The sequence below is a fragment of the Phalacrocorax aristotelis genome, chromosome 1 (assembly GCF_949628215.1).
Source record: "Phalacrocorax aristotelis chromosome 1, bGulAri2.1, whole genome shotgun sequence".
In the NCBI taxonomy this organism is placed as follows: domain Eukaryota; kingdom Metazoa; phylum Chordata; class Aves; order Suliformes; family Phalacrocoracidae; genus Phalacrocorax; species Phalacrocorax aristotelis.
In genome coordinates, this window is record NC_134276.1 from 134,122,522 (window position 1) to 134,141,145 (window position 18,624).

The 18,624-nt window shown below is 40.7% G+C and overlaps 1 protein-coding gene and 1 long non-coding RNA gene across 8 annotated transcripts in view; one reads left to right on the plus strand and one right to left on the minus strand.

The window, feature by feature from the left end:
* Nucleotides 1-369: 369 nt before the first annotated feature.
* LOC142064666 (uncharacterized) lies at nucleotides 370-7,753 on the minus strand. 2 transcript variants are annotated; one of them, XR_012663182.1, is made up of 4 exons: nucleotides 7,420-7,753; nucleotides 6,816-6,985; nucleotides 3,663-3,843; nucleotides 370-711 (listed from the first exon to the last, which is right to left on the minus strand). It is a non-coding gene; the product is annotated as an uncharacterized LOC142064666 (long non-coding RNA). The 2 variants fall into 2 exon arrangements; XR_012663181.1 differs by lacking the exon at nucleotides 7,420-7,753 and having other exon boundaries at nucleotides 6,816-7,189.
* Nucleotides 7,754-7,781: 28 nt separating this feature from the next.
* PRMT8 (protein arginine methyltransferase 8) overlaps nucleotides 7,782-18,624 on the plus strand; it is a 75,990-nt gene continuing 65,147 nt past the window's right edge. Inside the window, exons 1-3 of one of the 6 annotated variants that reach the window (XM_075109860.1) lie at nucleotides 8,494-8,566; nucleotides 8,658-8,772; nucleotides 13,847-14,048. Coding sequence is in view for 2 of the 6 variants with exons in the window: in XM_075109846.1 (XP_074965947.1) it covers nucleotides 8,420-8,494 (75 nt within the window). In the remaining 4 variants the exon portion in view is untranslated. Of the gene's footprint in view, nucleotides 8,567-8,657; nucleotides 8,786-13,846; nucleotides 14,049-18,624 lie in introns of all 6 variants that reach the window. The other 5 variants (XM_075109876.1, XM_075109852.1, XM_075109867.1 and 2 more) reach the window with 5 other exon arrangements.

Below are 18,624 nucleotides of genomic sequence, written 5' to 3' on the forward strand. Positions count from 1 at the left end.
AATTTGTTGAATGTTGCATGTAATTCACTCGAGCTCTGTGGCACAAGTGTAAAGCAAGAATCAGGAAAACAATGCTCTGATCTCATTTACTTAGTGGCAAACTACCAAAGCAGGTCTGAAGGGCAGTACCTAGAACAATGTGGTTCTGAGCTTGATGGGCTCCTCTAGGCCACATCTATAAGAAAAATAGCTAGTATTAAAAGCTCTTTCCTTAACGAAGCTTTGTCTCGCTTTTAGTAGTACTAGCTGTGTTCTTGCTCCCCTTCCCTTTCCCTTCTCAGAAGCAAGCTTTCACTGTCGTCCAAAGCGTGAACATCTCTGCTATACTGACTTCTCCAACTTCAACAAATGATACCCAATACATCCATATTTCCAGAGTGTTTTTATTATATCAAGCAGGTTTCTGAATACTATGAACAACTCATTATGCACTGCTCATGAAACGTTTTTTCCCTGAAAGAAAATACAAGTATACCACATATAAAGTTCATGTACTCAGTTTTGGCTCTTCTGCTTCTACCATTTTCTGTTTTATTTAGTTTCAAGAAAGAGAGAAGATGGGCACCACACATCGGTCACACAATTATACCTGTATTATGCAGAGTTTAGTATAAGTTGATCTTCTCTCTATCAGGGACCACAGATGAACTAGCAGAATCTCTAGATTCTTCCAAAGTCCACAACCAGATCAATAACCCAGGAAGATGAGCTCTGCAGCCAGAAAAATCATCATCTTAGGCACCTCAGAGTGCTGACTCTACACTATAACCTGGTCAACAACTGACTGTATTTAATTTATTGGGGACCATCATCAGGCAACATTGTAAAGAAGTATAACCTCACTTTTGCTAAGTTCTAGACTGGTTCTGGAAAATAAGCTATGTTGCTCTCAGCTCATGAAATACATGCAGTACTGATCAGACTTTCTTATTTTTCATGTTTTAGTGGGAGGCAGTAGCATTTTGGCAATTTTCCTTAATGGAAGAGGAAGGAAAGTACCGAACTGGGAAGAAAAAAAAATGCCAACCTATTATCATATTTACAGTTGGATGCCTGTCAACAGTGATAGCTGAACACATGTGCATGTGTTTGAAGAAAATTGCTCACAAGAGGAAAAAGTGAGACACACAGCAGGGTGACTTACTGTATAAGACGGTTATGGAACAGAAAGTAAGAAGACAGATGGCTATTTGCCAGACCTGACAGAGCCATCTGAGTGATTTTCATAGATCTTCCAGAATCACACAGAATCACAGAACCACTGAGGTTAGAAAAAAACTCTGGAAATCATCTAGTCCAACCCCCCACTCAAAGGACTGTCAACTAGAGCAAGTTGCTTGGGGCCAGTTATAGTCAGGTTTTGAATATGTCTAAGGAAGAAGACTCCAAAACGTCTTTGGGCACCCTCACAGTAAAAAAGGGGGTTTTCTTACATTATTACGTCCTGTATTTCAATTTGTGCCCATTTCCTTTTGTCCTTTCACTGAGTACCAGAAGAGTCTGGCTCCATCTTCTTTACCCCCTCTCCCATCAAGCGCTCTCAGCCTGTTGTTGTATGAGGGAGCTCTCCAGTTACTTATTTTTGTGGCCCTTCAGTGGACTCATTCCAGTATATCCATGTTTTTCTTACGTTATATGGGAAAATATTTTGCATAATATTTTTTAGGCTCCTCATAGCTTGAAGAAGACTTTGCTATCAAACTTCAGAGGTATTTTGTTGTCTGTTCTGAGTGCATGTGATTTGTAATGGTTCAAAAAGTTAGGTGAGAATTGAAAAACGTTGTATTATCTCTTACGCAGGTCAGTGTCTAAATACCATGATATTATGCCCATTTATCCCTGCCATTAGAGTAATCTCAATTCTCAATAGCCTGCTTAGCTCCTCTAATCCATAGAGGATTGGACACCCACTTTGTTGGCCTTTATAGAAGTTGTCAGAATAGGACTTCATTCCAGCTGACCTGGTCACCACTTTTTAGAAGTTTAGCACTCACAATGAAAAAAATGGAAGGAACATTTTCATTAAATTTAGATTAAGTGTTCAGGTTTTTTTGACTGCAAAATAGAGTTTCTGTTTTGAAATAAAACAAAGTCTATAACCTTAGAAATATAAAAAAAATTGTGGTGATGAATCCACAAGGGATAAGGTAGTTCTCTGGTGTGTCGTTACCTGTAAGCATAGCTAAGGTTTCAGTTCATGAAAAGGTTTCTATAATTTAACAATGAATTCTCTGAGCCCTGGACATATCTTCTTAGCTTGTGGCAGTGGGTATCTCAGATGACTTTAGCTTCTGATAGACCCTTCCTCACTCAAACCTAGCATCTGTGGTTGAAAACTGCAGCGATTACCAGAAGGCTAGAATGCGTTCATGTTCATGAAGAAGGATAAGAAGATGATGATACATGGGGAAAAAAGTTAATGAGGAAAGCTAAAGGACCAGGAAGGAGCAGCATAAATAAACTATTTAAATTCACAGTGTCAATTACAATTAACTTCAGAATCTTCAGAATGTACATGGGCGAATTGCAAGAAATAAGGTAAATATTTGAACTACTGGTGTTTTTGAGACACATGGAGAGATAAAAGGTGCATGAAGAGATTGGAGAGATTACCAAACAAAATGTATATTTTGAGGCAAAGGAAATCACTGTGATTTTCTGACCAATAATATTACCTTCAATAACAGGTAAAGAACTAACATCACTCAAACCCAGTAAATTTCTCAGATCGCAGAAGAAAAAAAAAAAGGAAAAAAAATTATGAGAACTAGTTACCTTTGGCTCATCAGTTATGGCAGTTTTTCACTTAAAGGACAAAAATGACAGCTGTTAAATTCCTACAGTGCTACTGACTTGAAAGAAAAATGCAAGGTGATACCACAAAAGGATCCTGCCCCGTGTCTTCCTTTGATCAGACAACAAAAGAAATTTGGTGGGGATTTTGGAGCAGGAATAGATTTTTGCTACAGTATTTTCTCAGCCAGCTAGGAAGTGGATTTATAACCCAATGGTTGCTCCCAGTCTCTTTGTAAAGCCCTTCCCTGCTTTTCTAAACAAACAACAAGGAAGAAAGGCACATGATGCCCAGTCTTTCTGCTGAAGTCTGAGGTGAAACAGAAGGGGAGGTCTCTTCCAGCCCACTTATGCCCTGTCTTCTTCCTTTCATCAAGATGCAAGTTATTAAGAAAGCTGAAGTTTCCTGGTTTAATCTTACTTATGACCTGTGAATAAGTGATTCCGAAAGAGATGTCCAAAGCTGTAGAAATGGGGGTAGCAGGGAGGTTTGGACTCTGTTTTATATGACAGAAATTCTAGTGTAATAAAGGTAGTGGTTTAACATTGATCCAGGCCATATGAATATTATCTGTGACACAAACTTCTATTCTATATTACCTTCTCCTGTCTTCAGCTTTTTCATCGCTGCTTTTCTTTGCCTACCATGGCTACCCTATACTTCCCTATGCAGAACTTTGCTACACATTTTTTCACTTTCTTTGCCAGTTGTCTTCTGCCAGTCCTCCACCTAAACTCCTTCCTTATTCATATTTTCTCTTCCTCTCCTTATTCATCCTTATATTTCCTGCCCGTTGTTCAACTGGAGCACTGCTATTGCCTCCTACTTGAAATGACACCAAATTTTCAATGTTTTAAGTAATTCGTACCTACTTCAGTTAGAATCATCACAGCAGCAACTTCGTTCCATCTTCTTCCCAAAAAAAAATTATTTTGGGGAGAAAGGTTTTATCAGAGGAAAAAGGTGTTCTCCTGTTCGTGTATGTCCTCAGCTTTATCTTTTGCAGATCCCATATTTTACTGATATTATCCTCAGGCTCAGATGTGCAACTGAAAAAAATAAAAAGGCTTTCCTTGATGTATAAAGCACAAAGAAAGGTTAGGCTTTTTTATGTGGAGGCAGACTTCTTTTGCTAATATTGAATCTGAACTTCCCAAACCACAACTTGCAGCTGTTGGCCTTTTTCATATCATCTGACTGCACCACAAGGAGTTTGGCTCATCTTAGTTACAATCCTTAAAGCTGGTCATAAGCCGCTACTGGGTGCCCCTTGTCCTCTTCTTCACCAAACCAAACAAGCCCAACTCTCCTCAGAGGTTAGTACCCTAAAAGACCATCATAGCAGTCTTTCACTGGACCATCTCCAATGTATCCACATTCCTCTTGAATCAGGGGACCCAGCACTGGACACAGAATCAAAGATGCAGTCTCACCAGTGCGAAGTAGAGAGAGAATCATACTTCCCTCACTCTACTGGCCACTTTCCATTTAATGTAGATAATTATACAGTTTGCCTTTTATGTAGTGAGAAAGCATGATGAGTCGTATTCAACCTAGCTCCACCCCCACCCCATAACCCCCAGACGCTTTCCATTAGGACTGCTATGCAATTTCTCAGTCTGTACCGATGCACAGGATTATCCCACCTCAAATGCAGATATTTGGATTTCATCCAAGTTAATGACAAAGCTGGCAATAAAGCTGAATCTTCTGAGGGCCAGCACAGCATTATTACCTCACTCAGCAAGTGGCAAAGCAGCCTCAACCACAGCTGCTATTATTGCAGGTCTGAAGTAATATATGCTTCCCTTGCCATTTTCTCTTCAGCACCACCTCACTCCATTTGTAATACTTTGTGACCTTCACATGTACTTATACATGATATATTTAAATTCAGAAGATACTTTTGACATCTCCTGGCTTTGCTACAAAGGCACTTTCACTACCACATTTTCTTCATTACAGTACTCTTTTTTTTCTTGAGATCTAACAAAACAGGGGATCAGAAATACGTTCCCAAGCTCAGTTCCAATGGCCAACTATCACCCTTAGGTAACCACAGATGTCCTTAGGTAACCATAGCAGGACTTGTATTCACATGACTGAGGGCAGAATTTATCCTCTAAACTGTATGAAAGCTCATATTCCTCAAGTTCAGTGTTCCTGTGAATTTCAGTATCAAGAGGGACTTGCACAGAGGCCAGTATTCAAGCTGAAGGACTGGCAAAGTATCTGTGTGTGCACACAGACATCTGTATGTGTAAACACACTGCTTTCAGCCTCCTGACTGGTAATTGATTCTTGAAAGGAATAACTTCTACCCATGACTGATAAAAAAAAGTCCTGAAGGACAAATAACTTTTCCTTTGGAATAAAACAAATTAGAGCAAATGGTGTGTGTTTTCAAAGTAGTTTCCTCCATCACATATAGAACATAAAAGGAGGAGTGATGATACCAACCACCTGGCAGATTTCCAAAGGCATTCAGGACCAAAACATTCATGCTGATGCTAGAAACCATGATACTGGAAGGTTTTCCTGGTGTCTGTAAAGCAGACAAGGATGAGCCATCAGGTATCATCTGTATTGACAAAGAGGTGGAAGAGGATAAGAATAGGTGCCAGGGCAAGTCATGCAGTATCTGAAGCAGAAGGAGGAAGGTTATATTAAATCTCTGCCTACCCATTTTGCCAGTCGCTGAGTGCTCTCAAAAATCTGATGCCTCATTTAGCTGACTAAAGAGCTGTACCAGAAATACAGACCCAGCTGTCAGAGAAAACTGGAAAATATGCCCTGGAGTAGTTTTGAAAATTCTAATTCTTTTTCTGTATATAGAACACTGGTTTATTTTAAAATACTTAATTAGGCTAAGTTTATCTGTGTGTATCACCTAAAAATAGAGAAGACAAATTAAAGCTATGTAGGTTAGCCCAAATAAATGCTGACTAAAACTTCATGCACTCACTAACCAGCAGACGTTCATGACAGAGCAGTGAAAAACATTGTGACAAAGATTGCAGAGACATAAAATTTATATTTGCAGATTTATCCCTCCACTTAGAAGTCCATAGCCCAAGACTGTGAGGGTAGCTTTGGAATACTCTAAAATAGCTTCGAGCAGCAATGGCTGTAGGGGTTTTCATGTTTGAAGGGTTTTAAGACCTTCAAGATCTCTATGAATGTCCCAAAGAAAAAGATGAATGGCCTGCTTCCACTTCTGTCATCATTTGAGTCTCATGCCTAGAAGGTGTGAAATAAAATTCTACTTTATAAACAAAGGTGATATGGAAGATTATTGAAAAAATTAGAAGTAGTGTGGATCTAATGAAAGAACTCAAGGTGCTACAATAAATGTGGGTTGAAAGGTGTAGCAGGAAATCAGAGGCCTGTGAAAAACTGAGTGATCAAATACCTCTGTAATATATCTCATAGAGGTCCAGCCTCAAGCTGTATGGCATGCATGTCTATAACATATTCTCACATTCTGAAACCTTTTCATATGGTATCATTGTGCCCTGCATGGCACACTCTCATTGTCATTTGACATTTCAGCCTACCACACGCTCTGCTTCCCTGGGTTGCTTACTTCTATGTAATTTATTACAAATCCATGAAATGTATTTCATACCTACTAATCTGTCTGAACAAGAATTTGTGAGGGTCATTCAAGTAAAAGGGAGAAATTTGCTTATTTAATTTTCTTGGCCCCACCTCCTCATCCCCATGGAGTAGGAGAATAATTTTGCTCTCTGGTCTTTAATTCACATTCTTTACCTCCATTCCCCTACCCTCAGGAATATTTCAGCCTCCGGGGTGCCACAGGACTTCCTGTTGTTTTAGCAATGTTTCATGGTATGTCAGTATTACAGAGGTCAGCTGAGGATAAACTCTAACTAAAAGACATTAAAATAGGCTGCAGGGGACAAAAATTTAACGCCCCAGATCTATCATAATCTGTTACTGATGCAGCATCTGAGGTGGATATGTGCTTAAAATATGCATTGAAAGTAATATTTCAAACCTTTTCTTCAGGTCTCTATTGCCACCCCCAGAGGAAATTATTTCAAACTGTTCGGAGAGCAGCAATCCTGGTCCTTGAAATCCTTCAGGCAACACACACCAGCATTATTTTCTCACCTCCTCCATATTAGAGCAAAACAGAAACGTGAGAACAGTGGGCTGGAGATGGAGCTGCAAAGTGAAATTGGAAGGATTAATTATGTAATACACCCCCTTTCCAGCCCTTACCCACAGGATCACGAGTGAGGCAAACCTAATCCTCCCAGCTGACAACTCAGAACTAGAAAGTTCCCGGAGGAGTGAAAGCAAGATAAATGTGTGGGGAAGGTGGCAACGCACTCCCACAGATGAAGATGTAATTAGGAAAAGGCTAAAAAGAAGTTCAAAACACCTTTAGCCCCTTCCCTCCCCAGCAAGACCTCCGCTCCCCTTCCCCTTCCCCCCCCCCCCCCCCCCTTTTTCAGCGGGAGCTGCATCCGGATCGGGACTATATTTCTACAGTTCACGGCTATCTGACAAGAGTGTCCATCCTGCTGAAAGGCTTCAAGTAAACCAGAAGCTGAGAGCACGCGCGAGAAGATATATTAAGAACGCGGCTTTGCTACTTAACTCGGAGGAAAAAAGATGGATCAGGCTTCTTCGGTTGCCCTCTAAGAGCCTTGCCAAGAGTCCTTGCAAAGAAAAGCGTTGCTGATTCAAAAGAAGAGGAAGGATGGGAAAGAAAAAAAATTGTGCATGTCTGTGTGAGACGAAGACAGTGTGTGTGTGTGTGTCCATACGTGTGAATGCATGCTTGTGTGCGAGCCGGTGTTGGCGACGGGTGCGGGGATCTTGATACAATATTTTTTTCTACGAAAGCAGGTGAATACAATTCCCAGAAAAGGGCACCAAGCTCTGCCCAAGAACAGAAAGGGTAGGGAGAGGGCATATCACGAGGGGGGAGCGGGAGGGAGGGAGGGAGGGAGGGGAGGGGAGGAGGAGGAAGAAGAAGAAGAAGAAGAACGAGGACGAGGAAAGGGGGAGGAAGGAGGAGGGATTGATATTTCAGAAGGCATTCATAGAAAGAGGGTGGCAAATTCTGTGAAAATCTTTAAAGGAAATTTCCTGGGACCTAGAGAGAAAGAAACCCAAATAAGAAAAATAAAAGGGCTATGATTTCCTTGTCCTGTTGGTTTGTCTCTGGCTCCCTCTGTCTCTGGAAGAGTAGCCACAGGACACAAAGATGCCCAGCTGGTCACTGCACGTCCAAGTTCAGATTAGCTGGTGCTTCTCTCTTGTTTAGCCTCGACTGTTTTCTCTGAAGGAGAGGACTCGCAGCCCCACAGCCTTTTAGTTTAACCTGAGAAGCGTGTGCCGCCTCTCTCTCCAAGAGCTCGCTGGAGGTGGAGAGGGGAGAAAAAGGAGGACTTCAAAGTGCCCAAGGAGCTCCCGATGCTAAGAGGAGACAAACATTCCCGTGGACGACGCAGAAAGGACAAAGCTGACTGATTTACTGCTGTTTTCCACAATTCTTTTTCTCCCTATCCTTTGGCGCACACCAGTGTTCGGAGATCTTTGAAAACACAAAACACCAACCCCGAAGCCCCAACCCCTTGGCTAGCTCTTATGGGAATGAAACACTCCTCCCGCTGCCTGCTCCTGAGGAGGAAAATGGCGGAGAACGCTGCCGACAGCACCGAGGTAAGGACGCGAGGCAGAGCCCGGCGCCCGAGCTCCCTAGCCCCGAGCATAGATCCCTGAGCAGAAGCAGCAGTAAGTGCAGATAAACTTTCCTGGCTCATTCGGCTAGCCCCTTCCTCCGTTGCTACTGTGATTGCCTTTACGCGCCCCCCGTTCCCCCTAGGCAGAGAACTTTGCACCCCGCGGAACCCCACTGTCGCTCGGGCTGCTTCCTGGCAGCCGCCGCTTTACGGCTGGTTCCCGGAGAAGTTGGGTGAGCCGGCGCGGGCTGGAGGGAGGTGAGGCTCCATGGTGGGTACGGGGGACTGGGAGGAGGGGCGGGTATGTGCGGCGGTAAGGAAGGGGAACGGTTGTTTGTGTGTTTGAGGAGGCTGAAAGGCACAAAGAAGGTCTCATGAGGCAGCACCGTGGCCAGCTCTGAGTGCTTTTCGTCTGTCAGAACGCCGTGGAGGCTTTGCTAGGATTGTTTGGGGGGACTTTAGGAGTATCCGATTCTCTGCAGCCTTCCGGATATTAACAAGCAGAGCTGCCCCGAGGTGGGGGCGGAGGGCAGAGGAGCATTCCGACTTGCGCCCGGTTGGCCTGAACAGTGCCGAGAATAGCTTTGCATTGCCTTCGACCCGAGAGGGTACCCTGCGAGCTCTCAGGTTTTCTGCAAGAAATCCGCCCCCCGCCCTATCACTTTCGGTTCCCTCAGTCTTTCCCATCTCAGCAACATTGGGGTTGAGCAGCCCTTATTTACTGTCTAGGGCTGTCTTGACCTCACTGAGACTTCTCAAGGGGTAGAGCAGTGTGCGAAGTCTCAGATCTGGAAAAGCAGAAGGATGCAGGATGCGCAGTCCCAGCTTCTCTGGGAGCATGTGAGAAGGAGACAGGCGAAAGTACGAGTGTGTGCCAAACTCCTCGTTTCTATTAATAGACTGTGCCTGGCACTCTGTCTGAACGCGTAACACATAGTTAATCAGCACAGCAATTTACAGACCCCCGAGGACATTGCACCCCAACCAACTTCAGCAGCTTTGCCCTTACATGCACGGGCGGCACTGACCCTCCTCCCCAGCTGCCCTGTAGAGGTAAAAAAGAACAAAAGCACCACTTCAGTGTGAGTGAGCACATGACTATTCCTTTATTCTTTCAACATCTCTGCCAAATGTCTCCTCCTTTCAGATAGTTCTCCTAGTAGGTGTCCTGCTCCCTCATCAATTCCACATTTTTCTTCCTAATAGTGCTCTCTCTGCTTAACCTTCATAAACATGCCTCCTTTGCCGTGCCAGGTGAAAAGTAAAATTTTATTAAATGAATGTGATGTAAGCACTAAATCAAAAACCATGCCTGCTACTGCATTACAACTCCACAGAGTACTGTTTGCAGAAGAGGCATCTATAAATAGCAAGAAGTCTGACTGCACATCTGTAAACTGTTGTAGTACTGACAGCACATATTGCATTAAAGGTCCCAGGATACTGGGCAGTATTGCAAGGAGAAATGTACAAGCACAGCCAGTTCATTTCAGAGCCATTTTCAATGGAAATTGTCTTTAAACAGGGAAAATGTGTGAGACAAGCTCTTTAAATATTCCTCTTCTATTTCAATTCACTATTGGTACATTTTCATTGTTTAACCATCTTTGTCTTTCTGCTTGTGCAATGCTGTACGCACTGCAATGTCATTTTATGGAGAAGGCTTTTTTAACAACAGTTTAATTCCAATGCTTCATACAGGTTAGGAGAATATTAAAACGCTGTGCTTCCTCTCCTCAGAATATCCTTCAGTGACAGATTTGTGAAATGAGAGTGAAGTATTGCAGATTAGGCATATCCTGCTGCACTTTGCCTTAAGAAAACCAGAAGGGATACATTGACAACACCTACCAAGATACTGTTTATTTTATTAATTTTCATCTTTGTGATGTTATGTACTGAGAGAAGTAGTCTGCATACATGCAGACTTAGAAGTGCACCAAGAAAAATATGCCAATACCTTTGAAGCTCTTTCATTTGTTAAGCATCTATATTTAGCAAAGTCATGTGATACCAGTTTGACCTTCAAATCTGTATTTATCTAACTTTCTCCTGAAGTTAGCAAATGTTCTATCACAGAAAGAATACAGGAAAAACATCTCACTTTGAGACTTACCACAACATCAGAAAAAATTGGGAATTGGTATAAATTTGCTTCATTTGAAACCAGTGGGGTATCAGCATGATTTGATACTCACTGTTTGACGTACTTTGATGCCACAGTGGTAGGCATGATGTAAAAAATGTCAGCTATAATGAGAGCTGAAGAGTTAAAACATTGAACAAATGGGCAAAACGCACCACTTCTAAATCATTCCAAAAACCTTCTGGTTCTTACTCAGCTTTATTTGAGCCAATTACTTATGTTACAGCTTCATAGTAATTTTTTTTTTTTAAGTCTACCATAGCCTTTTTTTCACTCAAACATTTGATCAAATATGGCAAGTATACTGTTTCAGTAGTAGGGCAGTTTAAAAAAATACCTTAAGACAAAGGACATGGACACTGTATGAGAAACTTTTTATTCCCTTAAGTACCTTTTGATGACTGTAGTGCTAGCTCATTAGCTTAAAGAGCTTAAAGAAATGATGGCAACAAATACAGACAAGGGAAAACCAAAGCTACAGTAGGACAATACTTACTGTTTCCTCAAACAAGAGTACAAGACAGTAGAAAAGCAATTGCTCACTAGTATTACTTTCCAGTCAAGAAGGCCACCTCCTGTTACCAGGAAACTTAAGAAGTGTGCTCCCATGGTGCAAGATTGTACAGACATTTACATTACCAGTGTCCCCATAGCCTTATGTCTGGATACAAACCATAGTTACCTGAATGGAGGCGTTGCCACAGGTGCTGTTGGATCTTGAATCAGGCTCAGAACTGTTCTGTAATTTTATTATACTGATAACAGTCTGATATTAGTCTGTCTGCCAGAGTTTAAGTGGAACCGGTAGGTTTTTTGCACGTGTTTGTAGCAGCCTGAGAGTGCTTTGTATAAAAATAAAGGTAAAGGGGAATACAACCATATGCCTTTTCTATTTAGAGGCTCACTGAAGGCCATAGAGGTCCCGCTGATAGGAAGCTTGCAAGAATGGTTTTGGACGGTTGTTTGGAGTGCACAGACAAAAAAAGGTTCAGAAAATCTTTATTCTCCTTGGCTGTCCCAGGAACTTTGAGACAAGTTCCATTGGAACAAAAACTATAAAAATGAACCTCTGTATCTTTTGTCATAAAAGATGACTTGTCAAAATAAAACAGGACTTTTTAGATAACAGATCCAAAATCAAGTTCTCTGCAAATAATTAATGGCATTCAGATAGAAAACAGAGTGAAAGAGAAGTTTGTGGAACATATGCATGAAGATTCTGCAAAATTCATGGTGGTGACCTGTAGATTTTGCTTTCTGTGTCTTTTTATTTTAGATGTATTAAACGGAATACATATTTAGTAATATGTAGGCCTGATATCAGTGATGGGAATCAAATTGAAAAAAAGCAAGATTTCAGAAGTGTGCCTTAATGTAGCTTGTGAACCTAGGCCAGGTGAAGGGAATAGCACAAAGTGCCAGGGTTTATGTGCACATCCAATAGGCACATATATCTACACGTAACAGGTTAGTCTCTGACTGAAACAATTCTAGAACCTGAGACTGGTCTGATTTTGTACAATGCAATTGCATGGCATATAAAAGGCAATTCTTATGCTGAAGACTTTGCAGTGTCTGTAGAGAAAAAAGATGCCTGTTTCTCTTACAAGAATAGAGACATTAGGTTATTTATTAATGGTAGCAAAATAGAGTCCTCCTTGAATGTCCTATTATAAAAAGCTTGGGTTTTGGTTAGAAAAAATATTTTGAAGATTTGGGGTAGCAGGCATAATATAAGTTCTTCCCCATACAGATGAATATAAACGGAGTGGTATTATGAGGTCCAGGTCTGTGAAAGTAACTGCTCTGTTATCAGAAGTGGGGAGATTATCATGTCCTATCTGTATGAAATCCAGCCATACCACTACTGAGGGGAGAAGAGATTACAAAATCAGTTGAAATAATGAACTTCTGTTTGTGATTCATGAGTAGGAAGAGGGTTTTTCTCCTTACTAAGTTGTCAAAGTACAAATGAACAGAAGCAGAGCAAAAGTGTGCCTAACAGAGACCAGTGGACTGAATTTATTTAATAAATGTGTTTTGTTCCTGGCTATTACACTGAATGATCTTGGAGATACAATTTAATCCCTCTGAGCTTTCCCATTTTTACCGTTGAATTCTATGATTTATTGGTGAAAGATGCTGTAGAAGATTATTATTTGGTGTTATTAAATTGCTTAGAACGCTATTATGAATGAGCTTTAATGAGTGGGTAATGTTTACCCAAGAGAGAAATAATGCTGCTGTGTTGGTGTACCTCTTAGGCTTCAGAAGTCCCAACAGATCTGGCATGGTGTCAGATAGCTAGCTGAAGGAGCAGTCATAAACTGCTTTCAACCTCACTGAAGGTGTGCTACATGCCTATGCCCCACAACTTTGAATGGGAAAAGTTGTGGTAGCTGGTGTGTGCAGGTAGTATAGGTGAGCTGTAGAGACCCATGTGGCCCATGCTCTAGATGTTTTGCCCTGCCGGCAAGGCAGTCAAAAAGCTGACCCATGATGTCAGTGAAGAACCTTTCACTGTGAGTATAGTCAAATCCCCAAGGGCTATAGAGAAAGCTCTGAGTTAATGTAGGGAGTATTCCACTTCTCGGCATTTTGATCCTGTACAATGCTCCTACTAGGACTTAGGCTAGTAACAAGGCAGTTCTAATATAGTCATGGCGGCTTTTTTGGTTTTTAGCCAATTCAGGAGTTGGGGAGCAGAAATATGGCTGTGAGCCATCTTCTACCAGTTTCAGCTGTGCAGAACATTAATTTAGCTCAGCTGAAGGTCTCAGTGTAAATAAATGCATGCAATTCGCTTCTGAAATTTAATACTAAAAATTCAAGACACTGACCATAGTATTTTGGCCCTACTGAAGAAATAAGTTTTTGTTAGCATTAATACCATGAATAAGATCAAAAAACATTTATGCTTTAAAAAAAAAATAACAGCTTTCAAAGCAGAGTTTCAAGATAAAGATATCTTAGTGTGGATCATCCTCTGCCAGCATAGGGTTGTTCTAGTGACCAGCATTTTAGTGTCAAGAATACTGGTATTTTTTAGAAAGGGTATAGTTCATCGTGTTGAAATCACAGGCCAGATCATATTGTGTGTTTGTGGCAATGCTAAAACAGAGGTTCTATTCTAGTGAGCACTTTGCACAGAATTTGCTGTAATGACTCTTTCTTTTCTAACCTCAGTCTGTGAAAAGCACCAAATTCTTCAGAGAAGAGTGCAAGAAATCCTGTAGATTACTACCTTTGTAATTGTTCTACCTCCATGCTGAAAATAAGCTTAGCAAGACTGACTCATGTGCCTTCCAGAGTTTCACCCTCAGCCTGATTATGAAAGATCAAGGCTTGTGCCCTTACTGGTGCAGGCAGAGCAGAGAAATACATAAAGGTAAAAAAGCATTGAGCCTAATCTTTTCATAAGGCTTTGTCTCGGGCTTTCTGAGTTTGCAGCAAAGTTCAGTCCATTGACAGATGAGGTGATGAACAGCTAAAGGGGGTGAATGATGAAACTGGTTGCTCCTCCCTCTTATTCCACAAAGAATCCCGCTGCCTGCTGTCCTGCTTACTAGCTTTAATGCCAGCTTTATTTTGACCTGGAGTTTAGGATAAAATGGATTGTCCTTTCCATAATTTTCTTTCTTCTTTGGGAATAACCTCTAAGCAAGAAGTGCTCTAGGAAGCAAAGGGGAAGTTGCCCACTAAGTGATAGAGCTGATGGCCACAAGGGTATCTTCACCACACCAGAATGGAGCAATTGCTGACTAATCACAGCCTATGTGGCTGGATCCTGTGTTCTTGAAAACGTACTGACTGCCTCCATGGAGTCTCTTGGCATGCTATTGCTTTCAAGCTGTTGCATGGGAGTTGAGACAACTTTCTTACTTCACAGTGACTGTGAGAGGATGGGCACTATTTCACTCTTAGTATTTCAGTTTTAAACTGAGATTTCAGAGGTGTAGAAAGGTGAAGGAAGATGGCTTTATTTATGTCTTATAAGCTAGGTTTTTCAGGTCCATGTTCTGAAAAATATATCAAAAAATCATAATTTTGTCTTTTCCTTAATCTGCATATTTCTAAAAAAATAGAAACTCAGTTTGAAAATCTGGAATGGAAAATCTATTTATCTTCATTTTATTGCATCAACAATTTGGAGATTTAAAGACCAGAATTGGAAATAAGGCAGACTCACTTGAAGAATTACTCACTGCCAAGTTTGCTTTTCTGAAAACTGTTCAAAGTGCAGAAATTAAAGATAATTTTGCTTTGTTTTTGAGTGTGAAATATTAGGTGTTCATAAATAAAATCTCAATGTATTTGCATTCCAAAATTAAGAGAATATTTCAGTAACAAAACATTTGCAAGGAAATTATGGGGAACTAAATTGTACAGCTAAAATTTTAGACAGAGGCACAGTAAAGAAGGTGAGGAGAATACTATTCTCCCTCACTTAAAATATCCTGTCCTGCAGTTAAAACGTGCTCTTGGAAGTTTGCATATATTGAGGACTGCATTGTACCTAGGTCTTTTCCTCCCAGAGTGAATTATTTTTAAAAAGGGGTATTACCACCTTTTCTAGCAGTTATTGACAGAAAAGGAGTTCCTTAAGCTTTTCTGAGAAAGGATGGGAAAAGAAACAAGTTTGGAAGAAGGGGCATGAAGGTGTGTATTTTCTAAGACATTGTTTTATACAACCATCCTCCTCAGCTTTTCCTAGTGGCAAACTCTTCATCATAATGCAGTTGGCAAGCTTCACGTTCAGCATACTGTTTGGTCTGGACCATATGCTTAAGTTCCTAGTGCTGTTCTTGTCCTGTCCAAGGATCCAAGTATATCTGAACCATTCTGTTACAATTGTCCCTCCCCCTTTTAAAATAAAAAGTAGTATTTCCCTCTCTTGTAACAGTATGATGAAAGTAAACATACTGGTTGGGTTGCAGTGGTATATAGTGGTCTCCAAGGATTAGTTGAGTGTTCCTTCCGTGCCCACACTTGGGGTCACATGTGCCCTAACCGTTCTTCTTTCCTTCTTGTCTTTTTCTGGCCATGGAGCTTAAGTTTCATCACTTCTAATAGCACCAGAAAGCTCAAACCCAGTCTCAGAGCCCAGAATAATGTGTGACCCAGCCAGGGCCTTCCAACAACGATCCACCAGTCCAAACTTATTTCTGTTGTGGACCTTAATTTCTTGCTTAGAAAGGAGGAAAGGAGATTCTGCCATCTGTTTCAGTTTGCAGCTGCATCCTTGTACTATTTGTACAGATAGTGTTAGCCACATCATAATATAGTTGCCTCTTTAGGAGTCACAGTGTATTAAACTTAATTAGGACTAGCTGAATTTACAGGTAGCAGGGGGTGTTCAACAATTGTTATGGATGCACTGCCTACTGTATTGTTGAACCTTAAAAAAAGGTAAGGGCCATCATTACCTTTTCAGTTCCATTGGCTTTGATATAACCCACTAGATCCTCCACAAACCTGAAGCAGGCCAAGGATGTGAAATATAAAACTGAGGTACAAGAACAGTTATTGGGCAGAGAAGACAAAAAAGGGAACATATTTTATTGTGCAAGAAAGTACGTTGCAGACTAAGGTTTCAGCTAAAACCTTTTCAGCTCTGTGGAAAACCGATGATCTCTTAGGTTTCTGGGATTAGAAGTGGCAAACGTGAAGTTGGCCTCAAGTAAAAGCCCTGTTGTGGAAAAGACACTATTTAGTCATGAAACAGAATATGCTTTGTAAACGTACGGGAGGTCAAAGGTCATAACAAAATTTTGTGAGGTGGAAAAGAAGAGGAAGGACAGAAGGGAGGAGAGAGGGAAGGAGGGAAGAAAGGTGGGAAGGTAGGGAGGGAGGGAGGAAGAGGAGGAAGGAAGGCAGGAAGGAAAGATAGGAAAATATAGTCAACATCCAAAGAAGCTGCTAATTTCCATAAAAGCAGGAACAGTAGAAATCTATACTTAAATTTACTGTAAAAAAAAAAAAAAAGTCACAGAATTACACTGTGACTCCTGAAGGCTGGCATTACCAGAAAAGACTAAGATGAAGAACACTGAGTACCTTGGCCTTTTCCTCATCCTTTGCCACCAGGGTCCCTGTCCCATTTAGTGACAGGCCCACATTTTCTCTAGTCTCCCTTTTTGTGCCTATGTACTTGCAAAATATTTTCTTGTTGCACTTCATTGTCCTGTTGTCAGATTCAACAACTGTCAGGAATCGAAGAGCTGTAGGCAGAGGTAGCAGGAGGCCATACGGAGAGTGAATCAAATCACCCTTTTACAGCTTGTAAATAAGGAAATAATAAGGCTTTTTGCAACAGCCTAGGTCTAATGCAGACCTCAATTTCTCTGTCAGAAAGAGAGAATAAAACCAACATTGGCTGGTTTTTTACTACATTAGTCAGTCATGGAATAAGAAGAGATAGTATGTAGTTCTAGCCCTGTGATTCACCCCAACCAACCATGAATGAGGAAGGAACATAACACAGAAAACCACAAGGTATGTGTATTAAAGCTTCCTTGAAATTCTCCATTGAAATTTGCTTTTACCAGCATTGTCTCACAAACAGTTAATCAATGGTTATTCTCACAACTAACTTACCATACTGTGAGGGAGATAGACTGTCGGTGAAAGCTTTTGCACACACATGTACTGTTTTCTGAGACCCACCCCAGTCACCACAGAAAATGCAACACTCTTCATTAATCTCTGTGTTAGGATCTTGAGCAGCAGCTCAGCTCCAGCTCACCACAGTTCCACCTCAGGTACTCACACTGGCTCTCACCTCATGTTTGATCACAGTCACATTGTCATTGCTTAACTTGACATGTTACTGAGAACATATTTTCCTAGCTTGCTGTTTTAACATTACCCTTCTATTAATATCTAATCTGCTGTATCTTTATATTCTATTAAATCAAAAAGCTGATTGTCACTTTCAAGGCCATTTGAAGCATGTGTCCTGCTACTTAGGATTTCTCATTCAGTACCAAGAGGTTAGTACAAGTTTCCAGTGCCAAATTCCATCTCACTCGTAACTAGATTTTTCAACAGTTTTAATGAAGGTTAGCCTAGAACTTGGAAAACTAGGCCAATTCTGAACTGGGTTTATGCTTCTATTTTCTCTATATTTGACATTCAATTTCTGTCCTGCTTTTCTAAGAGAATTTTTGTTTAAGCAGATAGACTTAATGGGAGACATAGATAGATAAGGTTTTTTAAACAAAGAAGGTGCTTTCACTTATTACTGTGAGATTTTAATGAAAATGTGAAACTGATAGGTCTGTTTCTTTCTCAACAGAAAGCAATAATGCACCTTAATGCTCGTAAAATATGCCTTTGCCACTTTGTAAAGTGGAAGGCAAAAGTATTTATGCTTGCAAGATCTATTTCCACCATGCCTACTGGAAGCAAAGGCCTTCTGAACTCAGGACAGGTTTACCCTCATGTAAATGTGCCAGTTTCAGCAGAATTATTTGTGATTTATATAGATTCAAAACCAGCTCACATATATATATAAAACTGTATTTAAAAAGGATGAATCACAAGTGTTTTTCCTAAATAACAGATTTTTCATCGTTCTGTTTCATGATTGTATAAAAATGTTAGGAGTATACTTTCTCATAACCCTTTCTTAACTGTGTTTAAAAGATGCGTCTGAAATACCAAAAGCTTATTCTCTTGTTAACACAAAGCTATACCAGCCTGATTTATATCTGATTTATATCTGCTTTGGAAATACACTATGTAGATATCTTTTAACAGGTGTAGTTCAGAACCTTTTGGAATTAACATAAATTGCTGGAGATCTTTGAACACTTCAGTAAACGTTCTATTAGTAATGAAAGAAATGCTGAACACACTGGTTTGCTCATGCGTGTCGGTAGCACTCAGCATGATTATTGTAGAATCAATTTCCATACTGGCAGGATATTTAAAAACACTCATCCACCTTCTCTAATATGGAG